The 14,235-nt window shown below is 39.3% G+C and overlaps 1 protein-coding gene across 3 annotated transcripts in view; it reads right to left on the bottom strand.

Moving 5' to 3' along the window:
• The window catches only part of LOC145464958 (protein O-glucosyltransferase 2-like), a 176,052-nt gene that overhangs the window by 22,728 nt on the left and 139,089 nt on the right, over positions 1–14,235 (bottom strand). Inside the window, exons 8-9 of one of the 3 annotated variants that reach the window (XM_081448771.1) lie at positions 5,971–6,060; positions 3,417–3,524 (exon numbers count right to left, since the gene is read on the bottom strand). In XM_081448771.1, coding sequence (XP_081304897.1) covers positions 3,417–3,524; positions 5,971–6,060 — 198 coding nt within the window. Of the gene's footprint in view, positions 1–1,763; positions 3,525–5,970; positions 6,061–14,235 lie in introns of those variants that run through there. The other 2 variants (XM_081448770.1, XM_081448772.1) reach the window with 2 other exon arrangements.

The raw sequence follows: 14,235 nt of genomic DNA, 5'->3' as shown, positions 1-14,235 counted from the left end.
TCTCACGATTTTTGTCAGACACGTCTGCTAACGCATTGGGTAGTATTCTCTATTTGTACGAGCGCATGAACGCCCGAAGATGCAAAATGAGTTTTTTGTGTAATACGTTATGGGTATGAGAGAACAGGAAAATAGAAAGAGGAAGGCTGCAGCTAAATCTTGCCAGTCACTCGATACATGGGTCAGTAAAGTACGCCGTCAAGAGCCATCAGACGCTGACAATGACACTAATGACAGTTCAGTCTGCAATGACAGCCCAGCTGAAACCACGACTTCAGATCTATCTCAGTTAACTACTGTTTTTCAGCGAGATATAGAAGGTAAATCATACTTATTTTCGCAATGTCCACCAGTCTTGATCCCATTATTATGTTCTGAGATTTAGTCGCTATTCCTTGATATGAAACAAACTCACTTAATAGAAAGCCAGAGAGGAACACAGAGTAACAATTCGGAGAGGGACTGGGGGAGGGAAAATCTAAAGCAGCAATCCACAGGCATCCCAAATCATCAAAATAGAAGTTTTCTAGACACAAAGAGGGAAAATACATTTTGTTTCTCTTGGTCTCTTATCGTCATTTCCTGATGTCATGACAATATTCTATGAAAAGCCGATGTGTACTTTCTTAACAATTCAATTCGATTCGCAAGATATGCACCACAACCCCTGCAACGAGCTGTGAATGTAAAAGAAGCGCGAGTTCTTCAAGGCGGCTGCATACATATAACAGGGCGTGCATGGGCCAAGAAAGGCTGTCGTCCCTCACACTAATGCACATACATTATCAAGTTTAAATTGTTTTGGATGAGGTGGTAAATCTGTCTGCCACCAAACACCCACAAAGGCTGGAGCTCAGGGCTATTCTGAGGGACTAGTTCTGCAGTATTTTGATGTATCATTTTACATCGTAAAATCAGTCCTTTATAACTTAGCTCAAACAGTTGTATTCGACAAATGTAATATCCAGTTCCTACTATGTACTTTGGCATTACAATTTCTCATGTATTGTTACTTTCCTAAATAAACGGATCAGACAATAAAAAATACATTTCGGTAGTTTGGTCCACTTCGGCCTCGTTAGCACCCCCAACATAAAATCCTGGTTATGTGCCTGCGTGTGCTGGAGCTGCTGCAGGTGCTGGGCAAAACAAATTCTTCAGTGAAAACCGTCACCCTTCCGATGACATTGAACCAGCTGCTCTGGAAAATGAATCTTTGGATGAGGAGCATTCTGATAACATCACACCAGCTTTTGAGCTGGCTCGTGAAACCAATTCAGGCCAGGATGAAAGGTTTCAAAGCACCGAAGAGGGAGTGAAAAAGGCAAAACGTGGGTGACGAGCCAGTTGGAATGAAGATCAAATCACAGATATGATAGGTATCATAGTCAATGATGACGGTTGAAACAACAGACAAGTCAATAAACACACTCGAGCAAGAAACCTTTTCTTCAATACAACCAGTGTCAACATTCGACGTCACAACTCTCTCCTCCACTCTCTTTCTCTAGACATTTTCTCTAGCAATAGAGCTTTGGTAAACCTCGGCATTTTGTTTTGGTTTTCTGGCACTGGTTCCCTGGTTTAATGTGTGCATTTCATGAGTTTTTTAAATTCACTGGTGGTCAGATAAATGCCGAAGGCTCAGGCAAAATATTGAATTCGTTTTATTGATTTCGATGTCTAAATCACCTGTCGACTAATCGTTGAGTGATTGACGAATTTAATTTGAATTAAATTTGTCTGAATTAAATTCAACGTATAAACTAGGCCTTATCTTGACGTCCTCTTATCATCTCCTGTTGTCAATAACCCGGGAGATCGGGATAAAATAGCTCTACTCTACTCTTCAAGCAGAAACATGCCATGAGAAGCATATCTTTGTTTAGTTCATCATTCAATGAAGTTTTCATATTTTTGTGTTGTGAGAGCAACGCATATTTCAAACTCCCTGGCTAAGGCAGTAGTCCCTCCTTTCGTGCGCTCCTCACCCCACGATTTCGCACGGCTATTTTTTTCTCGCGGTTTTCTTTCGTGTCACGCACGACGGTCTAATCGAAAGAGGGACTGCTTGTAGTCTATTTTCTGCAAAAAACTGTAAACTGATATATTTTGCTAGAGTACAATCTGTTTAACTTACTTTGATGAACACTTTTCTGAAGTTTTCTGAGTCTGCAAGTTCCATTAATAAAATAAATACAACGCAGTCAACAGTGTCATTTAGATGGCTTTTAAAATTGATATTGATTTGAAGTCAGGTTTCTTGGAATTTCAAAACTTAAGGAATATGTTGGAAGAAAAGTCAAAAATGTGCCAGGGGTTAATTTGTGCTGAAATTTTGCCTTTGAACGTACTCCTTCCATCTCCCCAAAAGTAATAACCTGGCTTGAGCCTGTGATCCAATCAAAAAGCAGTCCTTGGTCAGCGGTCAACTTCCAAAAAACACACAACCTTGATGGGTTCTAAACCTGAGCCCAAGATATGGTCATGCAATACTGGTCAGCAAATAGCTTGTTTTGACAGCTGTCAATTAACCATAACATGGATACCCAAATCAAAGATATAGCTATGGTAATGGTGGTACTCTCTTATTTTTTCAAGGTATTAATGTATGAACGGACATACGGACATACCTACAGACATACAGTGTGTACTTATGGACAGTCACATGACAACCAAATTTGTTTAGATCGATTGGTTACCAAATTTTCTAAGGTATGGGGTCTGCTTGAGTGCCTTTGGTACACAGGAGCTCTGCTATGAATATTCTGATCAATGCTGACAAAACAAAAAGACCATCCTATTGCATTAAATTAGTTCTTCTTATTAAAGGAGTCTAGAGAAATTACCCACTAATCTGGCTTTACCATTAGCCACAGTGTACTATTACAGACTGCGTGATGTTTAGCTGTCTTGCTGGGAATAGTTCCATTGAAATTCTTATAAACAAACCTACTGACTGAATTGTCAAAATCAAATCTTCATAAAACTAGGCTTGATATTACACTTCTATAGGTGAAACAAATTCTTTCATATCATCATCATCATCATACATGGTAACCAAACAGAACTGATGGATTAACTTAATCACAGCTGTTAAGAGTCCACTGGATGCTGCTGTTTTCAGAAGCTTTTAATTCACAAAGAATAACTCATGCACTCCTTGTGTGCCTATGGTTCTTAGATGTTATATATTATGCTTTCCATTGATAAATAATTTGTGGTTGTTGCTTTAAAATAACTGTGCATGTCTGCATTTTTCTGATGAATTGTAGCTTCCCCAAACCATAGCAGCCAACAAAGTTGAAGCAAAACTATCCACTCGGTAAGGATTTCAAAATATCCCAGAGGGTCACACTTGATGACAACTGATGCTTCACTGTTCAAAACAATAAACTATTAATAATTATGTTCACCTCCTTATTTTTGACACAGTCACATTTGGAATCTCTGTCATTGGGCTGTTGTATGTGTTCCATGTCTAAGTGCTTTCTAGGCTTTGTAATCTGATGTTTAGCATACTCCTGCAAAGGATTTAAAACAGCACAAATCAAACTATGTGATTGTTTGAAATCTTTCTTTTCCTCTGACCCGAGCACAGTCAACTGAGTTAAAAATAACCACTTTCAAATGACTGCATGGATTCACTACTGAGTACACTATTTGACTGTTGCGTGATTAGTTAGGAATAACCACAGTAAACATGCAGACAAATGTTGGAGAACATCGATCTTGTTCGCCATCTTGAACCCTGATCAAAACTTCATACTCTTGTAAGTGATCACCAAAATGACAAGACTGCATGGTCAATAATTAGGGCCTGACTATACTGATTTGATTGGTAATGTTTTACAGTGCATTAACTGAAACCAGGGCCACCCAGACAATGAAAACCAAACAGATGGCAGAACTGAAACAATAGCTTCCAACATTTTCAAATCCAGCCAATCAAATGTCTGGTTCAAAACAGTGAAATCTCAACTTGTTCATTGTGATGCTTATGCAACTAGGTACGTTGTCTGTTAATAAATTGTCAAGCTCAAGCCATTAGTACTTTTGCTTCAGAAAATGTTGTGTTACTGTACTTTGGATTTTACATTGACAAGCGTGGTAAACTCATAAGATTGACTGTTTTCCAACTCACTTTTACAGTTGTTGTTTAAAATCGTAGAATAATAGATTTTGACATTTTTTTTCCAAAATAGATTCTGCTTCTGTTGTCTGTGTGTGTTTCCATTTTTACAAGGCTTTCGGTCATCCACCACACAGTTCTCGGAAAAACCATCACGTTCACTGTCTCAGCAGCTGTACATTTCGAAGTTTGAGTTCCTTTTCCGGGTTATCAGTGTATTGAAATAACATCTTCATGGAAAATTCAAACTAATTTTTTTCTGCATTTTACTATCAAAGCCTCAGCGTGTAAAATCACTCACTCAAAAACAAAAGACAATAGCGCCATGCATAGGAACCTCCCCTGGATGGAAAAATCAGGTTACAAGTCCATTTTTGTATCAAATTAACTTTTCTTTTCTCCTGCTTGAAGTTTGCTTTCAATTTCTTTCAGTTACTTCAAAAATAATCCCTTTCCAATTCGTACATTTCAAACCTGTGCACATGAAAAACTACTCAGAGACCATTTGAAGGGGTTTCTTTTAAACAGTCCCGACAATATTCAAACCCTACACCACTCGCTCCACTGGCAATATATATTGATGAGTGACACTCTTATGCAGCTTTTCTGTTCATGTATTTTCTAAACCAACCAATGACCCCATAGAAAGTGCAGCATATAATTTCTCTCAAGCCCGCAAGCACAGCCACAAGCACATGAAACTACTAATGGCTTGAGCTTGACAATTTATTAAACAACACCATTATCGCATTAGCATCACAACAAACTAGTTGGGATTTCATTGTTTTGTATCGGACATTTGATTGGCTGGATTTGAAAATGTTGGATTCTATTGTTTCAGTTCTGCCATCTGATTGGTTTTCATTGTCTGGGTGGCCCCCATTTCAGTAAATGCACTGTAATGCTGTGTGAAACAAGTCCTCTCCAGGTGGTGGCTGCACAGAGAAGTTCCACTGTATATACATAAATTCAGTCATATCTCTTCGTAAGTCACCATGCATTGCATAATTAAAAAGAAGCCTAAACGCTTTCACGCTGGATGCTTTGGCGATGTACTATAAATGTCATTAACTTTGGATGGCTATCAGTGTAGATATAAATCCACACAGAACCGCTAACATTCAGTTTTGCAGCTGTATTTTCTTCAACAAAACAATAACAGAATGTGGTTTGCATTCAAATTTGTACACAATTGATGGTAAGAGTATAAACATTGTCAACATTGTTACTGTTGGTCAAAGTGACAAAAAAAGTCTCATTCAGTTCGAATTTCAAATTTTCATTTAGCTTCAAATTTTTCACAGAGGAAAAGAAATACACTAAAAAAGCCTTCCCTGGCTTCATTTGTGTTACTTTTTTCTATGTTGCTGTAGAGGTTTAGGTTGTGTTACTCGAGTAAAGTCAAAGTAAAGCGATTTCAGGGAGTTTTGGCTTCATTGTTTTCCAGTGTTTTTGACAGGCCACGATGAGAAAATATTTGTTTGCTGGCTATCAAACATGCACTGTATATAGGTGAAACCTGGAGGCCATCGGAGCTTTTCATGGCTATTTTCCACCTTCAGTACATTCGTGGGGCTTCGCAATGGGTTGTGATAAAAATTATCTGTGAAATTGTCAGCATTAAAATTCCCACTTCAGTGGATGTTTGCTGGTGATTCAGGAAAGCAATGCTGGGGTTTGCCAGCAATATATGGCTTTCCTTGTACTTTATGAGCTGTGTAGGGCTTGTATGGTACTGTGTTAAAATTGTACAGTCACCATCTTGTTTCTTGCAGAGGATCATTGCAGTCAGTACAAACTGAAACAGTTAATCACTTCTAAACTCATCATGATCTTACCGTTAAAAGGATCCAGTGGTAACAGAAGATATGATCAGAGAGTAGGTTACTTCGTACATATGACTGAGCATTTTTTACTATCTGTTGAGCCTGTTGATATAAAATGTATATTACATAATATCATTACAATACAATCTCGGATCATAAGGGTTATGATCAATATTAAAATACCTCTCCCATATAGCATATGTTACAAGGAAAAGAAACAGTTGATATCATAAGCAGAACAACCAAGACTTGACATACAAATATCTTGTAGAAAAATAATTTCAACCTTGGCATTAGTCCACAAAAAAACACCAAATGGTGTAAAAACTGATAGCACATGAATCATGAAGTGATGAGTGCGATATCGGTTTTTCAAGTGAAATTTAACGTGGAATTCACTTGTCAGGCAGTGAATTTTTCTTGATTTACATAGCTAAAACAACCAAATTGTTGGATGCCAGTGCGGAAACAATGGAAACCCTTTCAAAGTCAGGTGTCAAGATCTAGCAAATAGGTAACAAGATATTTTTAGAATGAAAACCACTTTTATTTCAAACTCATGGAGAAAGCAGTGCCTCACATTTTACAATCTTCAGCAAAAAAACTGAAAGTACAAAATACTGAGTCATTTAAGACAAAAAGTTTATAGAAAAATCCTTTCATTCAATGAATATCTTGGATTTGCCTGCTACCATACAACTTGGCAAAATAGGGCACTGACAATCAACAACTGAAATGCTCAAGTGAAAGGAAAATTTCAAGTGTTCCGGTATTAAAACAAGAACTACAAAAAACCTGTAAGTGTTTTGCAGTCACCATTTTAACTGAATTTCTCTCATTGTAGAGAGTTGCTTGTTGGTGTCATGTTGGACCGAAAGTTTATGGAAATATTTACTGGAGAATTACTAAAAGTTACTCCAGTAAACACCTTGCCAACTGCCCCTGCCATCAGGTAACTAGAATGACTGGCACTGCTGTCACGGTTACTTGCAGCCACTGTGTTGCTTAGCGGGGCTGAGCTGTTGAGAACATCTGCCGTAAAGCATGACTTGAATCGCTGTTAGAAGTTGTCCTGCTTGGGTTGAAACCGACCAATTTATACAACATTCCCTGCTATTTTTCCAGAGGATTATGGCTGTAGCTGGATATGGATTCAGGATTGGCGTGGCCCTGCTGTTTTTCCACAGGATTATGGCCGTAGTTGGATATGGATTCAGGATTGGCATGGCCAGTCAGCTCTGAGGTCTCCAGTGGGTTGAAATTATTACCCAGCTCTTGGATGACTGTTGTGACCACTCGAATTTGTGATTTTGCCATCCAGGGAGGAAATGGATGCAACACTCTTCATTTGCTTTGCCAATGTATTTCTACCAACTGGAACTATTTTGTACCAGACACTGGATTTTGGACTGTCAACTGGACTCAGCTAGAAATTTCCAGGAATGTTATCACCCCTCGGACAATGGCCAGCATACTTGATAAATGCTCTGTGCAGATCTTGCTGTCCACCGTCAATCCTCCAAATCTTGTTATACTTTCTCACCCATTTTGTCCCAGTCGGTTTGTCTCTCCCTGGTGGCTCTTGGTTTGTCGTTCTTTGTATTCAATGTACTGCTCTGTCGTGGTGAAATCACTTAGTTGACAGTTCTTTAAATCCTCTCATTCCTAAGTGCATGACACTGTTCCACCATACCAGATGGAGAAGAGAGCAAGGATTTTGAAGGCCGATTGCACCTGATGACCACATCTTTTCAGTATCTTCTGTTTCAACTGATTGAGCGGCATTTGGTTTGTTGCCAAGACCTTTCTGCTTCAAATCTCATCTTTTTTCTTCATGGATAGCATCCTTGAAACTTCTTCGAACTCTAATGTTCCTGGTTCCTATTCTTTGCCTTTATTTTCTTTTGTTGTCTGCCTTATTTCTAGAAAGAAGTGCTTGAGAAGCTGCGGTGCTTCTTGCTTTGAAATTGCATTAAGATTAATTTGTTTGCACTGTTTTTCATTGAACCAAGACCGCAAAGAGTGTATGGATGTACTTGTACTTTTTTAGTGTGTTTTGAAACCATGTTGTCCTTAAAAGACACCAGTTTGTCATCTGTATAGGTTACAATGGTTTGCTTTTCCAGAATAGATTCTTGAATTTTTTTGGCATTGATACCTATTTGGTTTTCTTTTGCGACGGTTGTTTGGTTTTCCTTGGCAGGAACTGTCATTTGGCTTTCTTCCCTTGTCTCGGCCATTTTGTTTTTTTTCTTCAATGTGTTTTCTCATACTTTTGAGTGTGAATGGTGTCCTCAAATTTTCTAAAAGTGAAAATTTAGCAGACATTCATTTCCTTTAAATTTGTTCATTTCCAAGTTGATATTTTCGTAGCACGAGTTACATTTTTGTTTTCACAATAGCAACAATTTTTGCTTGGAACTCAGGTCAGCAATATCCCTTCATGCACAAGTGCAATTCCACACTAAATACCCTCTCTTTGTTGAGGAAAAGGTTGTTGTTATTCATTGTGGTAGATGCAATAATAAAGTGCATTATCGTTTGCCTCACGATGTACATGTAGTCACTTGACTGCTTACTGTGAGTCTCCTTCAGGTGATAAGGTCGACTGACTGCACGGTATCATTTATATCACAAAGGTCGGCTGTGATTGGTGCATTTCGATCCTCCTATTGTTCTATTGTTCCGGAGAGTAGCTGTTCCCTCAGTGGTCCGCTGTTGTACCGTTCTCCTGTTGTTGTGTTTCTTGATCGTGGGCATCCATGCTTCAGGAATTTCAATTCCACTATTTTTTCTTAAGGTTTGCTTTCACGTCACGCACGACGGACTAATTGAAAGAGGGACTGCTTGTAGTCTATTTTCTGCAAAAAACTGTAAACTGATATATTTTGCTAGAGTACAATCTGTTTAACTTACTTTGATGAACACTGTTCTAAAATTGGTTTTAGATAAACATGAATGCTTAAGTCTTTGGGTAATATTTGAGTCTGCAAGTTCCATTAATAAAATAAATACAACGCAGTCAATGGTGTCATTTAGATGGCTTTTAAAATTGATATTGATTTGAAGTCAGGTTTCTTGGAATTTCAAAACTTAAGGAATATGTTGGAAGAAAAGTCAAAAACGTGCCAGGGGTTAATTTGCGCTGAAATTTTGCCTTTGAACGTACTCCTTCCATCTCCCCAAAAGTAATAACCTGGCTTGAGCCTGTGATCCAATCAAAAAGCAGTCCTTGGTCAGCGGTCAACTTCCAAAAAACACACAACCTTGATGATGGGTTCTAAACCTGAGCCCAAGATATGGTCATGCAATACTGGTCAGCAGATAGCTTGTTTTGACAGCTGTCAATTAATCATAACATGGATACCCAAAATCAAAGATATAGCTATGGTAATGGTGGTACTCTCTTATTTTTCAGGATATTAATGTATGAACGGACATACGGACATACCTACAGACATACAGCATGTACGTATGGACAGTCACGTGACAACCAAATTTTTTTAGATCGATTGGTTACCAAATTTTCTAAGGTATGGGGTCTGCTTGAGTGCCTTTGGCACACAGGAGCTCTTCCATGAATATTCGTGTTGATGTTATTAGGGTGAAGTCTTATGTGAATAGCTTCCTTGACCCTACGTGTGTACCAGTGAGGATCTTGATCAATAAACTTGACCTCATTCCAGATAGGATAGTGGCCGGTCTCGTGGGTGTGTTCAGAAATGGTGGAGGTCTGAGTACAGGCGAGTTGTGTATCCCTGTCATGTTCTTTGATCCTCTCCTGCATAGATCTCCCTGTTTCCCCGATGTAGACTTTGCCGCACTCACAGGAAATCCTGTAGACAACACCATGTTGTTTAGCCGGGTTGACGGTGTCCTTTGGTCGCACTAAGTGTGACCGAAGTGTCGCGTTGGACTTGAAGATGGTGCGAATGCGCTGACATTATTTTTTGCATGGTATGTGTCAGTGTCCAGGATTATGCTGGCGTGACCTCTATCAGCCGGAAGGACCATGATGGAGTTGTCCTCTTTTAGGCCTTTAAGAGCCTCCTGCTGTTCCTTCGTGATGTTGGGCGTGGGTGGTTGTGCCTGTTGAAGGTTGGTGTTGACAGATCTCCTGACTGTGTCTGCTCGCTCTGCATCCAGTGGCCTGACTGCTGACTCAATCTTGTCCAAGGAGTTTTGGAGTCTCTCCACCGCTGCCTAGAACAACAAGGCATTTGCACCATCTTCAAGTCCGACACAACACTTCCGTCACCCTTAGTGCGACCAAAGGACACCATCAACCCGGCTAAACAACATGGTGTTGTCTACAGGATTTCCTGTGGGTGCGGCAAGGTCTACATCAGGGAAACAGGGAGATCTATGCAGGAGAGGATCAAGGAACACGACAGGGATATACGACTCGCCTGTATCCAGACCTCAGCCGTTTCTGAACACATCCACGAGACCAGCCACTATCGTATCTGGAATGAGGTCAAGTTTATTGATTGAGATCCTCAATAGTACACACGTAGGGTCAAGGAAGCTATTCACATAAGACTTCACCCTAATAACATCAACAGGGATAATGGAGTTGAAATTCCTGAAGCATGGATGCCCACGATCAAGAAACACAACAACAGGAGAATGGTACAACAGCGGACCACTGAGGGAACAGCTACTTGTCGGAACAATGGAACAATAGGAGGATTGAAATGCACCAATCACAGCTGACCTTTGTGATAACATAGGCATGCAAGGCGTGCAAGAGTTATTTCTTGTGTGACGTCTCGGAGATAGGAGCATTCATGGAGCTGTTTACAGTAATGATTTGGTTAATTTGCCAAGGTTTTTGGTTGCGATGTACAGCAAGAAAGAAACTGGGAATTTATGATGTACATACGATGTTACCTTGGTAATGGTAAGATAGCTAAATAGTAAGCAATAAAATGTTTGACTGAACAAACTACAGTAATCTGACACGTCCCCAGATTAATGTAGATACCATCTTATTTTTTTCTTTGTAGACTACGAGTAGTCCCTCTTTCGCTTAGTCTGTCATGCGTGATGTGAAAGAAAACTGCGAGAAAAAAATGGCCGCACGAAATCCTGGGGGCGAGAAGAACAGCTGTGTGAGATCCTGGGGGCGACAAGAACGGCCGTGTGAGATCCTAGGGGTGACAAGAACGGCCGCGTGAGATTCTGAGGGCGACAAGAACGGCCACGTGAGATCCTGGGGGCGTCAAGAACGGCCACGTGAGATCCTGGGGGCGACAAGAACTCCTTTTGCATTCTTCTCGCCCCCAGGATCTAGCGCGGCCATTCTTCTTGCCCCCAGGATTTCACGTGGCCATTTTTTTCTCGCCGTTTTCTTTCGTGTCACGCACGACAGACTAAGCGAAAGAGGGACTACTTGTAGTCTATTTTCTTTGATTCGTTCTTTGTAAAACCCACACTGTGATTGGTGTGACGCGTGCACATGCATAACTCCCTCACATAGCCCTTCCAACCCCCCAGAGGAATTTTTGCTCAAAAATACTCAAGTTAAGAGACCTTTTCTCATTTTATATGAGTCGTAAGTTTACCGTTTTTAAACACAACACAACAACACTACTTCACCGAAAATAGAAAGAAAGAGAAAAAAACCTCTCTGAAACATTGAAAGTCTGATTTAATGAAGAATACAAAAGCAAAAACTGACACAACGTAGAATGATTTTTTGAAGGTGTACTATATTTCGGCTGGCCAAACCAGCCTTCTTCAGGTACGATGGAAGATTTTACATTGGTGTGTGTTCTTATGTAGCCGATATTTACGTAATACCGGAAATACGCAAAAGTAATTGATAGTGTAAATTGAAGATAAGCATACAGTAAAATAAAATAACATGATAAAAGAACATAATAAAAGAAAACAAATGGAAACAATTAATATGTTTCTTCACGGATGTTCAGACCATTAGGATCAATTGTTCTGCCTTTTTGAATTAAAAAAGCTTCCCTGGCCTTACGGATAGAGTCTCAGTTAGAAACGATTTTTTCGATGGGGATTAATTGCATGTCGTCAGCAGTGTGGTTAGGAGAGGACAGGAAATGTTTGGCGGCTGTAGTAGGTTTAGATTTGTTGTTAGGGTTATCTATGGTACGGCGGTGTTCATTAAATCAGTCTTTTAATCGTCGTTTCGTCTCTCCTATGTATTGTAAATTACAGCGGTTACATTGAATCATGTAGATGAGGTTTTTAGTGTCACAGGTCAGGTTGGATTTTATGGCGCGCGTTTCCCCGGTAGAAAAGAAGGTATATGTAGTAAGTCTGTGAGAAATGTGGGGGCAAGTAGCACAGTTTTTGCCACAATGGAAAGAACCAGAAGGTAATTGGGGATTAGAAGAATTAGAAGGGAGTTTAGCTGTAACTAGTAAGTCATGAAGGTTAGGAGAGCGTCTGAAGGCTACAACAGGCAAATGCTGAAAAACGTTTTTGCAGCGGTTAGAAGACAGCAACAAATTGTAATGTTTTTTAATGATGTTAGAGATGTGAGGGAGTGATGGATTGAAGGTAGTTATAAATGGTATACGTTTAGGTTTGTTGACGTCTTTGGTTTGTAAAGAGAGTCTGCGGGGAATGTCGGTGGCTCGTCGTATTTGTTTGGTGACAAAATTACGGTTGTAACCTCGTTTAAGGAGGTAAGTGGTAAGTTGAGCTGCGCAAGTATTGAACGTGGCATCGGTAGAACAGATACGTCGTAAGCGGAGTGCTAGACTGAAAGGAATGGCTGTTTTAGTATGTAAGGGATGACAAGATGAATAGAGTAGATGTTGGTGTTTGTCTGTAGGTTTGGTGTAGAGGTCAGTAGATATACTACCGTCATTAGTCAAAGAGACACAAAGAGTGTGAACTGGTGAATTTAATGGTGGAGTGAATGTTGTTAAGATAATCGATGAAAATTTTTAGGTTGTCTGGACCTTCGGTCCAGATCATAAAAATATCATCGATGTATCGTAGCCAAGTGTGGGGTTGAAATGGGGCATTTTCCAATGATTTAATTAATTTGCACTTTAAACTTGGTGCCACGCAGTCTTCAAAGAACATTTGAGTAGTTTTCATACTTTTTACCGTGAAAAATATCGGACTGAAAAGAATGTCATAAAATGCCCATCAAATAAAAATAAACTGCTACTGCAGAGACTTAAAACCGTCCAGAAATGAAAGCTTTTTTTTGTTTAATATCCTGGGAACAATAGCCGATAACTTGTCAGCTCTAACTGAATTTACTCCCATATAAAGGAACAAAAGTGTTAAGTTACCATTTGTAACTAAAGATAACAAACATCTCGTGGGAAAGAGTGGTGACGATTCGTCAGCTCTAATTGAATTTACTCCCTTGCGAAAAACAAGAGTCAAATTACCCTTTGAAACTAAAAAATAGAAACATCTCGTTATATTTGCACGCAACGAAAACAAAACAATTGTCACCTGCACTTACTATTGTAAACGTTAGAACTGTTTCAAATCTAAATAGTCTCGTCTCCTCTAAAACATGTCCTAAGAGCTAGAAGCGACGATTTGTGACCTCTAATTGAATTTACTCCTTGTGAAAAACAAAACTATCAAGTTACCTTTGTAACTAAAAATAAAAATATCTCATTGCATTTGCCTACTACTAAATCACGAACTGTTTCAAACCTCAAGGCTCATCTCGTTCATAACTAAAATCCTCAGCCTAACCCACTGAAAATGTCGAAGTAAGCCCAATATATGAATACTTCCTCCTCTTTTATAGAAGAATAAATGGCTGTTCTAAACTGTGTCGGGATGAAATCTTCTTACATACCATTTACCTTTACAACAAGAAATTTGATTGGCTGTTTATAGTAGATCCAATCTGATTGGTGTGACATACATACATCTCTCACTCACTCACTCATCCATTGACCTGTCCATAACATACCTGACGTGCCGACTAAGAGGTATTTTTAACTCAATAAATGATACCGTGCAATCAGTCAACCTTATCGCCTGAAGAAGACTAGCAGAAAGCAGTTGAAATGTCACGATCTACATCTCAAGTGACTACATCGTGAGGAAAATGGTAATACACTTTATTATTACCCTCTCTTTGATGGACAATCAGACTGTGAGTTTACCTTTAGCTGTGCAATTCTATGTTTGCTTTTGCAACAAGGAATAAATATAAATTTGCAAAATCCGTAATTTACACAAATTTTGTAAAATCTGCAGAGTTGTTCTGCTGATGTGTTATATTTAACATAAGAAAGACAACCAATGTGTACAATT

This window comes from Orbicella franksi, chromosome 13, assembly GCF_964199315.1.
Source record: "Orbicella franksi chromosome 13, jaOrbFran1.1, whole genome shotgun sequence".
Taxonomy (NCBI): domain Eukaryota; kingdom Metazoa; phylum Cnidaria; class Anthozoa; order Scleractinia; family Merulinidae; genus Orbicella; species Orbicella franksi.
The sequence above is the reverse complement of the archived record's forward strand: the minus strand, read 5'-3'. Positions and strand labels throughout refer to the sequence as shown.